The sequence below is a fragment of the Electrona antarctica genome, assembly GCF_951216825.1.
Source record: "Electrona antarctica genome assembly, chromosome: 9".
Classification (NCBI taxonomy): Eukaryota; Metazoa; Chordata; class Actinopteri; order Myctophiformes; family Myctophidae; genus Electrona; species Electrona antarctica.
Genome location: NC_136790.1, coordinates 52,342,969 through 52,354,777, shown reverse-complemented (window position 1 = coordinate 52,354,777; position 11,809 = coordinate 52,342,969). Strand labels below are relative to the sequence as shown.

Below are 11,809 nucleotides of genomic sequence, written 5' to 3'. Positions count from 1 at the left end.
TTGCTACATTCACAAATGCAATTGGCTAAAAGGAACAGTGGAAACAGTGGAAATGGAAATACAGTTTTGTAGCCTTAGATATTTTTGATCTTTTACAGTTTTACTAGCTCTGATACATTATTATTGTATGTTAATAATTAATTATATATTATTATAGAAATTATATAACAAAATAAATCAAAAAAATATATAAAACAGGACTTTATTATTTATTTTATTTTGAAAACAGACAGTGAGAACGTGATCATATCCGGGTCAAACGTTGTGACGTTGAGGGAAAAAAAGAAAACACCAGAGAGAGAGAGAGACGCGACTTGAGAGAGTTTGTTTAGCTCCGCACATCTTTCTGCTTTCTTTACATTTTATCCTTTTTAAAGATTGTACTTCGACAACAAACAAAGAAGAACTGCTTCAGTCCAGCAGCCTTTGGTGTTGTTGTCCAGACAGAGGGAACCATAACCATCCATATGGAACCTTCACCATCACACTGACTGCGCTCAATGTAAATAAACATCTCTTTAAAATGTTTACCACGTCAATGTGTTGTTGTTCCACGTTGCCTGTGGGTCTAATTATAATGAGATTTAGACTGCTTTAGCTACCGTGGCTAAGCTAAGATAAATCACAGTGAAGTGGAGAAAGAGGTGACGTTTGGTTTAGCAGTGTGATGACTCCTCTGATCATATTATCATTATGATCCCTGACCACAGCTAGCTAGCTAGCTGCAGTAGCTCGCTAACGTTTGTTGTGTTGTCGGCCTGTACGTGTTGATTGTACTTGAGTGAGTGATTGCTTATTATTCCGTCCTTACCATGGGTGGATAAAAAGGCCGTTATAATTTATATTCCACGCATTTCATACAGACCTAAACCCGATAAAATACGTCTATGATAGTCTCGGATTAAGATATCTTACATTTTCTGATGAGTTGAAGTGGAGGACCTTGATGTAAACAAGTCTTGGTGCTTTTCTGCTTTCATCCCCGTAGCAGTTTTTGTATTGGATGCTCTTACTGACTTCACCTTGATTTATTTGCCATATTTCCATAGTTATGGGCCATATTACCATAGTTAGTTATTTGCCAGATTATCATAATTACCTGCCAACCCAAGTTGGCACTCCAACCTCTCATCACCTGGATCTCCATATATGGAGCGGACCAACCCATCTACGTCTGACATCACATCACGTGTTCCATATAGGGTCATCACCTGGATCTCCATATATGGACATGAAATGATGACATCGCTCAGGATAACCTGAATAGTATAAAAGGAGCAGAACTCCCATAGTCTAAAAGATTTGAACCAACACACTCGGGTATCTCCAACGATCTCAAATCCTCTGTCAAGACCTTGTCCTTCATCCTCAGCTTCATTCTACAAACATGACACAGGACACAAACAGTGGCGTTTCCAGGAATTACATTTTGGGCAGGCATGATGTTTTAATTGTCGTCGTCCCGCGCACATCAGTAGCACTAAAGGTTTTCAAAGAGATATACCTGCCAGATAGTAGGATACAAAGGCTGAAAGGCATGCATTTGCATTCGAATGGGTGATTGAGGGTCGCGCCAATCTGCTGTCCACTAATAGTTCTCAGGTCTTGTTTTTGTCTTAGTGTATGGATTTTGGCCAGGCAGAAAATGGATTTGGACAGGTCGCCTTATTGTAGATAGTCTAGATACGCCTCTGGACACAAGATTGATACAAGACTCAAGGCACAAGACACAGGACTCAAGACAAAGAAACAAGTATCAGCCAAATCACCCAAACTAGTGAAAATAGCTGATCTACAACATCACAACATCTACAACATCACATCACAACTATGATTTGTGTTTGGGAACCAGTGTCTTAGAGCCAGAAACCGACAGAAATGTGTGTATCTTTTTTCCATTTACTAACTAGTGGCATTTTGTGTTTCAGGCTCTGAAGCCGTACGTAGTCTACACTGCAGGGGCGCGAGCTGTTAACATCTCTCTGGACTCTCTGCACGCCCTCCCGGGTGTGTGACCTGCAGACGGTCCAGCCATGATGGCCAGTCACTTCCGCAGCTACATCTGGGACCCGGTGCTCATCGTGTCCCAGATCGTGCTGATGCAGTGCATCTACTACAGCTTCCTGGGTCTGTGGATGGCCGGCGTGGACAGCCTCGTGCAAACGCACCGCTCGCTGGATCAGATCTTCAGCTATGAGGTAAGTTAACCCATTTTGACCTGAGATCAGATTCTAAAAATGTCTTCTACATCCTGACAGTTTTCTGAAAAAGCTATGTTTCTATGTCAGTCGTTCTTTGATTTTTCAAAAATAGCAGACCTACAAGCTCATAGCGCGCCACTCGGTGGCGCGCTATGAGCTTGTAGATCTGCTTTTTTTCAATAGCTAAAGCATAACATAATGCTAACACCAAAATGGGTTAAGAGACGCCATGATGATGATGATTAGTGGCTTCGGATGTTGTCGGATGATTTTATCTACGTCATCAGCCGTTATCAACACCATTCAATGACATTTCCACATACTGACGTTGTTGTCAGCCATTGTCTGATGTGGCGTTGGTCGCATTGTCTAACTATTACTAACCGTAATGGCTAAATCTAACCACGTAATTCCCTTAACCTCATATCAGTCTTAAAGGTATATTCAGTGATTTTACTTAATTCAAATATCACTTTTTTTTTTTTTTTTTCTGGATAATCCTCCCTACTATAGAGTGTGCTGACCATATAAGAAACCCTAGTTTCAGTTTTGGTGGCGGGTGGCAAAGCCTTCATCCAATCAGGATGAGAGGGGCCTTCCTCCAATCATGGTCGACTGGGGGCGGGCCTTGGTGCACATGCTGTTGGCCTGTTGCACTTCCCCCCACTGTAGAGCGTGCATGTGCACATTTTGTTACCGGGGCGGACTGGGTGGTTTTCCAAATCACCCAAATCACTGAATGCTCCTTTAACCGGCCATGTAAGTCGGTTTCACAATGTTTTCGCTTTGGTGGCAGTAATTTCACTTCTGCATTTCCTATAGTCTCCTACTAGGAGTAGGCAGTATGTGGACTTGTCCATACTGGCTCGGTGGCTCCATTGAATGGTCTTGATAAGAATATACTGCTGATTATCGGCTGATAACATTCAAAGCGGTTCTGATGATAGTATATTGATGTGTCAAGTTAGTGTATTATACCGCTAACCTGTAAATACCTAAAGACCCTGAGGACGATTCTACAAATGTCTTCTAAATCCTAACGGTTTTCTGAAAAAAATATGTTTTTATGTCAGTGGTGCTCAAACCTTTTCATGTGTTCGGCAGTGGACCCCCATCTCAAAATAGTTTGTTCCAGGGACCCCCAGTAGCAAAGATTTGAGTTAAAAATTTCCTTTTCCTTTCCTTTTTTTTTTTTAAGGCAGATCTACAAGCTCAAAGCTAAAATAATGCTTTTTAGCTCAAATCTAAAATCAAATAGATGCTTTCTTGTTTTTAATGGGTTTAAACTTAGATATTTAAAACCTGTCTCTTTCCTTGCAGGTCATTGGAGTCGCTACAATGCAGGGCCGACTCTCGATGATGGCATTCATCCTGAACTCACTTACCTGGTAATTTGTTTTTTCCTAAGAATTATATCCCTAAGTAGCTTTACCTTTACCAAAGAAAAGCAAAATTGTCATATCTACGACTACAAGCGAACGATGTGAGGCACCCGTGATGCATTGTGAGCTTGTCGGTTTGGCGCATTTCGCAGTGTTGTAGACCAAAGAAACGGGCGTACGGACTGTCTACGGACCGCAATTGTCGGCATTCATCATTCCTTTGTGACTTTGACTTTAGACATAAAACCTCACGTCTGGTTTGAGCTCGGGTAGGCTTTGTCTACGCGGCCCGTCCCGTTACTTCCATTGTAGACATGCGGAGCAGCATTGTCTGTTCCACTTTGACACTCCTAAATGTATTGTAATCGTGATTAATCGCATGATTTGTGTAGTTAATCGCACAATAATCAATTTTTTTTATTGTCTCAGACTTTAATGATAAACTGAAAAGCAGTGCATTGTGTTGTATACGGAGCAGGATGCATCCAAATGTATTATTTATTCTTACTATACTTTTATTATGTATCCAATACATTATAAATCCATTTATAATCCATTGATTATTTATTTAATTATCTCATACTTGATATCCTCTGGTGAACATACTGTACATAAAGACACAACCTGTTTTTATTTCTCTCGACACACACACACATGCACACACACACACACACATGCACACTTCTCTCTAAGTGGTTGTGACATCCCAAACTCATTTGGGCGTTCCGCTGTGTTTCCTCGTTCATTCAGCACAGCTTCAAGTTAATTTTGTCGGCAGTGAAGCCAAGGAACCAGTGGTAGTTTGGAAGAGACACAAGAAGCCAACTTCCAAATGCTTGTGGCCGGAAAACAAGCTTCGCAGAGCCGAGTGGATACGATGTCTTATTGTTTAGATGCGCAGAGGTTCAAAGGGTCAAAAAATGTTTCGCGTTAATGCGCAAAAAAAGAAGTAACGCTGTTAATTCGGCCATGCGTTAACGGACACGCAGATCCGACGCACCAAAGGTCCGACATGCGGAAATAACACGTCGCTCCCGACAATGCGTTGGTCCGACATTCGGTGCGCCGTGCTATGCGGTCACGTCAGGGTTATGTCGGAAACGAAAGCCTGTACCCAACGCGCTAATTTAGACGGCGCCAATAAATACGCTGGTTTGTACACTCCGTCGACAAACGAGGGCCATTATCTTTATATCGGTGTCTGTGTCCTCCTCTCAAAGAACAGTCACTGACGTACTAGGGCATTAAGCAACTAGTCGACAATTCAACTAGTCGACTAGTAAATCCACTAGGCGACCTTGTTGGTATATAGTTGACTAGTTGATAAGGATTTTTTTCTGTGTACATTGGTGACTATAACTATAATCTACCTGATCTTGAGGCCTACAAAAAAATACTATTTTTTTTAATTTATTTTTTTACATAATAGGTAGTTAATTTAAACAACTAGTCGACTAGTAAACTAGGCAACTAGTAAAAATGACTAGAAGTGAATGCCCTATGACGTACTATCCTCCGCTTGCTTGTTTCTTCCCCGTCAGCGCCATCGGCCTGTGGCTCTTCATCCGCCGAGGGAAGCAGTGCCTGGACTTCACCGTCACCGTGCACTTCTTCCACATGATCGGCTGCTGGGTGTACAACGCTCACCTCCCGGCCCTGTCCTGGTGGCTGGTCAACGTGGCCTGCATGGCCCTCATGGCCGTCACCGGGGAGTACCTGTGCATGAGGACCGAACTCAGGGCTATCCCGGTCAACAGCGGACCCAAGTCTAACCTTTGACCCTCTCTCACTTGACCTGACCCTGTTGACTTGACCCTGTTGTTCTTCTGACTTATATGCTCAACGTGAATATGGACCACATACGAGGAGTTTACTCAGAGGAGTGAATGTTTGAACTGCTGAAATGGAAAGACAAAGCGTATAAGCTGCAATAATGCAGACGATGGAACGACGACAGCGGAGACTGAACCGTGACGTTAACGTCAAGGGATACGACTCGTGATCTATGTGATTTTATTAGCTCTTTAAGTCAATTTAATGAATAATAGTAATTTAATTAAGGAACTACCCATCTAACACTACAGTAAGAAACATATTCTAACTAGTAACTACATTGCTTCTCTCCATGGTGTCCAGGGATCCGTAGTAGTCCTCGAGGGAGTTCCAGGGAGGGTTCCCCAACTCCAACTAACTAGTTGGAGTTGGGGAACTAAACGGACCCTTAACGGGTCTGTAACTCAAGAGAGTCTACGAATGGAACCACCGTGGCTCCATTTGGTGCACTCTTGAGTTAACACAATCTTTACAATGCGGGTCCTTGAAAATAAAACAAAGATTCCGAATCGCTACTGTTGAAAAAAAAGATGTTTTGCCTACTCTGCTTAATTATTTCATTCACAATGACGCATCTGTGAGTTGAAATGAAATGAAATGAAATGAAATGATTACTATATTTACCCAGGGTATCTGGGCTAAGCTCAAGAACTTGTTTCCAGCCAGGCCCTGCTCATAGAACATTTCATCGTAGTGGTGCCTTGTTCAAGGGCACTTCAGCGGTGGTAATTTTAACGTGTCGGACCGCTGATACGAACTGGCGACCTTCCGGTATCAAGACCGCTCCGCAATCCGTTCGGCCACCGCTGCGTTGGAGGAGCCAGTGTAAAATGTTTGACCGTGGACAGGAATCAGGAATTCTCTATTACAGGGGTCTTCAACCAGAAATGCTGAAGGTCCACTAATAATCTTTTTTAAAGACTAAGGTCCGGTCCCATGAGCGCGGCGCGGGCCACGCAGCGGCCAGCGGAGAGCGGGGCTCTATGCCTGTTTAGTACAGTCACACCAAGGCAAGCTTATACAAATCGGACCCCTCTCCCAACCAACCAATACTGGAGTATGGAAATAGAATGTTTCACAAATATTCCCCTCCAAAAATGCACAGCAAATGAGAGGTATTGTGTTGAGGCACAAAGAACACTTTTATTTTTTCAAGTTTCAAAAAACAGAAAAGAGTGTTTTTTTGTTTGTTTGTTTTTTTTTAAATTTGCCCAGGGTGCACAGAGAGATGGTCCGCGGTCCGGTCGTGGACCGCGGTCCGCCTATTGAGGATCCCTGCTCTATTACATGATGGGTCAAGTCCGGCCAGGATCTTAACCCATTTTGGGCGGGAACTCCTTTTGACTTTGACCTACGAGCTTGTAGGTCTGCTATTTTTGAAAAATCGAAGAACGACTGACATGGAAACATAGCTTTTTCAGAAAACTGTCAGGATGTAGAAGAACATTTTTAGAATCTGATCTCAGGTCAAAATGGGTTTTAATAACAACCAAGAACTGTTTTTGGTTGTTATTAACCAGCCCATATTGCGTGCGTGCGTGCGTGCGTGCGTGCGTGCGTGTGCGCTACTGTCTGGTGTCCTTGTTACGTCTCAATGTATCACACAGACCAGCTGGCTGCTGTGGTGGAGGGGGGGGGGGGGGGGGGGTGTTGTCAGCCACCAGCTTGTGTCCTGACAAGAAACTGTCCGTGTCGTTCCGAGAGCTGCTGTGTGCAGCTGTTCACTGAGACATGAAGCGAGAGGACTGTCACCATTACACCATCTTCCTGAGAAAGGCCGATTCTAAAAAAATATGGCTTCTAAATCCTAACAGTTTCTTGGAAAAACCTATGTTTCTAATGTCAGTGGTTCTCAACCTTTTCAATGTCGAGGTCCCCCCGGAATTATCTGTATTTGTCCACGGACCCCCCCATCTGAAAATATGTTGTTCCGGCAGCGACCTCCCAGAAGCAAAGATTTGAGTTAAAAAACGCTCTGAAAGATTATATATTCAAAGATGTGCGCCACATTATCACGTTTAAAAAAGGGGGAAAAAAGCAGATCTACAAGCTCGTAGCGCAGCACTCGATGCCTCGCTATGAGCTTGTAGATCTGCTATTTTTCAATAGCTAAGGTATAACATAATGCTTGGAACACCAAAAGGGGTTCCCCGCCCCCCCGAATGCTGTATAGAGTCTGGAACTACACGACCCGAAATACGAGTAAGGACGCTACCATTTCCGTTCACGAAAATACGTTTTAAAATATCTTTACATTTCATTTTTTTCATTTCCTTTTCTGCTAAGCAACAACCTATATATGCTTAGATGATTGCTATTAATATTATAGGATAAATGTGCGCGACTGTAAAAACGGAAGTGGGGAGGAGGCTCCACTTCCGCTTTATCGCTTATTAATGATAGAGCTGCCGTTGCTCCAGACTGTATGACGGAAGCATTTGGACATTGCGAGAGGCAACAACAGTCTGGCAACGTGAGACGACTATATCAGTGGTTCTCTTTTTTAATGCCAAGGACCCCCAAAATTATATGTATTTGGCCACCGAACCCCCCCCCCCCCCCCCCCCGGCCATCTCAAAAAAGTGTTTCAGGGACACCCAGAAGAAATTCGTTTGGTGTTAAAAAAAAATGTTTGCTTTAAAAATGTAATATTGAAAGATTTGCACACATTTTCAAGATTTTTCGAAAATAGCCAAAGTACGGTATAAAATAATGGTTATCCCATTCTGACCTGGGATCAGATTCTAAAAATGTCTTCTACATCCTGACAGTTTCCTGAAAAAGCAATGTTTCTATGTCAGCCGTTCTTCGATTTTTCAAAAATAGCAGACCTACAAGCTCGTAGGTAGCTCGTAGCTTGTAGGTCTGCTATTTTTCAATAGCTAAAGCATGACATAATGCTAAGACCAAAAGGGGTTCCCGCCCAAAATGGGTTAAGGTGGTTCAAATCTAAAATGACAGGAATGCTTTCCCGGGTTTGAATGGGTTAACAGTAACACATATCCCATTTTCTTTTATGGGATAAAGAACTCCCCATTTTTGTATTATATTCTCATTCCACGTTGCTCCCTGGTAATTGTGTGAGATCTGGAAGCGCGTGGCTTTGCTTACAGTATATTGTGGACTAATGCAGTGTTCCGTTTTGAAGCCTACAGTTCTCTGGACTTTTGCACCCCATTCGACTGGTATACCATTGAATGGGGCCAGTATGGCCGTTATCATACCATCTTATGGGCCCAGTATGGCCATGCTGGCATACTCACTGTTTCAGTATGTCATTATCAGCGATTGTCATTATCACTGATACTGGCCCCATAAGATGGTATGATAACGGGACATACTGGCCCCATTAAATGGTATGATAACGGTCGAATCCGCTGACTTTTCACAGTGCTTCGTTTCATTTGGGTGGGTTGATATTATTTACAGCTTATGGATTATGATGAATTTTGTTTTAGCCAGTGTGTTTTCAGTTTGCTTCATACTGTACAGTCAACAGTTCAAACCAACTGCTGTTGTACTTCACTAATAATTTGAAACCATGATATCTATATTTGGCTTTTTTATGATATATATATTTAATAAATACTGTGAACCCTAATGGAATGCATTGATTTGCTTTTTTTTCTCCATATACAAGGAATATGTAGAAACACGTAAAAGTCATGTTAACATATCCTTTTTTTTCCTTTAGTATTTGCATCAAAATATAGTTTACAGTACCAAAAGTAAGGGTGCTCATATGGTACTCAATGGCCCATTTCAATTAGTAATGCATAACTTTAATGTTGCAGCTAGTAAAATGTGTGGAGTATTTTTTATTCATGTACTGCTGGGTAGCATAACCATTAATACATGGTCATTTATCTGTTCATTTATGTTTTGTATTTAATAATCAAAATCTTTAAAGTACCAAAAGTGTAATTGTAGTGGATTAAAAAGGACAATGTTTGTTTGTTCTGAGGTAGATCTATCTAGAGATTCTAGAAAGTAAAGTAAAAGTTCCTCAATTTGTACTAGTTACTTTCCATCACTGGGGTGCCCATTTTGGGCGGGAACCCTTTTGGTGTTTTAACTAAGCATTATGTTATACTTTAGCTATTGAAAAATAGCAGATCTACAAGCTCATAGTGCGCCACCGAGTGGCGCGCTATGAGCTTGTAGGTCTGCTATTTTTGAAAAATCGTGAAAATGCGGCACAGATCTTTGAATATATATTCTTTCAGAAGACTTCTTTTTTTAAATTTCGACGTCAGGCCTAAATGTTAAACAAAAAGAATCCGCCATAATCATTTACCATCAAATGGTAGATTACCAATACCTGCACTTGACATCTAAATAGGGGAGGAATTATTATGTATGAATAATATGCTCATTTTAATACACTACTAATACACATTCTCCATTCAGGGCATGCAGATCGTACTGATAATGTGCAGCCTCTTTTTAAAGCAGAGTTTTAGAAGGTCAAGCCATTTGTGAATTATGAATAACCGTTGTGTCTCACTTCATCTTCATCTCCATGAATATAATCTCATGTTGGGGAAACTGGCTAATGAAATACTATAGCTATCACGCTTACCATGATGTCAAAGATAGCTATTGTACACAGTAAATCTTTTGTGTTGCGTTTAACTGACGGTTGTTTTTGGCAGCAAATTTTGATCATGGTCTAAGTCTAGTTTTCGTCGACTAAATATAAGATTTTAGTCGACTAGATCTACAGTTAATTTAGTCGACTAAAACGTATTTTGGCGGGCCTCGATGCCGTTGTAATGATACTTGCTGAAAATAGCAGATCTACAAGCTCACAACGCATCGCGTTGTGAGCTTGTAGATCTGCTATTTTCAGTGTGCAACCAAGTGTAAAATGACTTCTACTGGATCTCTTGTCCACTAGTTCCTTCCTAACATTTTAGTCTAGTTTTTATTTGACAAAATTGTCAATATATTTGGTCATAGTTTTGGTCATCATAGCTTAGTTTTCATTTAGTTTCCATTTAGTTTTCGTCAGTGGGAAAAGGTAGTCGACGAACATTTTTCGTCTTAGTTTTAGTCGACGAAATCAACACTGGTTTAACTGAGGGTTGTACAAATGGAACCGTCAGTGATGGAAAGTAACATTTCCAAGTAATTACATTTACTCAAGTACTGTACTCAAGTACAGTTTTGAGGTATTTTTACTTTACTTGAGGTACTTTCATACCTTGTACTTGTCTTCTACTCCACTAACTTAGTTCTCAGAGGCAAATATTGTACTTTATTATTATTTTTATTATACACTACAGGCTGTCAAAGCCTTCTGCCCACTGCGTGGCACTGTAACTAGGATTCAAACCATTTAAAATTAAACTTCTATGACAGTGCTGACATAATGAAGTGACATTATTCCGGTAGAGCGTGTCAGCCCTTCGGTCGCCCGTCGCCTTAAGGCGTCTTACTGGTTTATTAATTAATTGCATTTTTATAGCGCTTTACAATGGTTCATTCATTCATTCATACATTGGGAGGTGAAGCGGTGAACAGTCGACACCAGCGTCCTCACTTCCCACATTCACACACCAATGGTGGCGAGCTCACACCGACCAACTCATTGGAGGCAATGTAGGGTTCAGTGTCTTGCCCAAGGACACTTCGACATGTGGACATGGAGGAGGAGCCGGGATTCGAACCGCCGACCCAGGGAGCATTGGACGACCTGCTCTACCTCCTGAGCCACAGCCGGCCAATTATTATACACTACAATTGTATTATTATTATTGTATTATTTGACAGCTTTAGTCACTATAGTTACTTTGCAGATTTGCATTAAGACAAGACATTCATTAAACCAACTAAGCCCTATTTTATACTTAAAGGGGAAAACCACCCATTTTCAACATTTTACTATGTCATTAATATACCTTAGAGCTGTTGTGTGGAAATAATAAAAAAGTCCCCCCATCATTAACATGGTGAAACACATCTTGATGACATCATCAAGATGTGTTTCACCATGTTAATGATTTTTTTCAGACCTCTAGTTCTAGGAAACACAGAATGGGGGGGACTTTTTATTATTTCCACACAACAGCTCTAAGGTATATTAATGACATAGTAAAATGTTGAAAATGAGTGGAATGCCCCTTTAAGCTATTTGAAAATAGCTGCTATTTTCAAAAAGATTTATATACATTTTGTAGTACAATTTGATGCCAATACGTTTTGAGCTTTTTCTCAAAGTAATTTTTTACTTTGAGACACAGACACAGAACTTGACGGACTGTGACAGACAGAGTATTAGTAAAAGTAGTATATGTTGCTGCTTTTATTTAAGTTAAACATGTGAGTACTGTATATACTTCCTCCTCCTCCCCTCCGGGGCCCTGATGATCACGTTCTCCCATCATCCTC

At 41.2% G+C, this 11,809-nt stretch overlaps 1 protein-coding gene across 1 annotated transcript; it reads left to right on the top strand.

The window, feature by feature from the left end:
• Window positions 1-283: 283 nt before the first annotated feature.
• On the top strand, window positions 284-9,008 carry sys1 (SYS1 golgi trafficking protein). The gene is made up of 4 exons (XM_079511276.1): window positions 284-502; window positions 1,929-2,198; window positions 3,522-3,589; window positions 5,125-9,008. Exons 2-4 carry the CDS (start codon window positions 2,034-2,036, stop codon window positions 5,360-5,362), a joined length of 471 nt encoding a protein of 156 aa, XP_079367402.1. The 5' UTR covers window positions 284-502; window positions 1,929-2,033; the 3' UTR covers window positions 5,363-9,008.
• Window positions 9,009-11,809: the final 2,801 nt, after the last annotated feature.

Coding starts and splice junctions, on each gene's coding strand:
- sys1 (XM_079511276.1), top strand. CDS start 2,034: ATGATGGCCAGTCACTTCCGCAGCTACATCTGGGACCCGGTGCTCATC. Junction 2,199..3,521: donor ATCAGATCTTCAGCTATGAG/GTAAGTTAACCC, acceptor CTTTCCTTGCAG/GTCATTGGAGTCGCTACAAT. Junction 3,590..5,124: donor ATCCTGAACTCACTTACCTG/GTAATTTGTTTT, acceptor CTTCCCCGTCAG/CGCCATCGGCCTGTGGCTCT.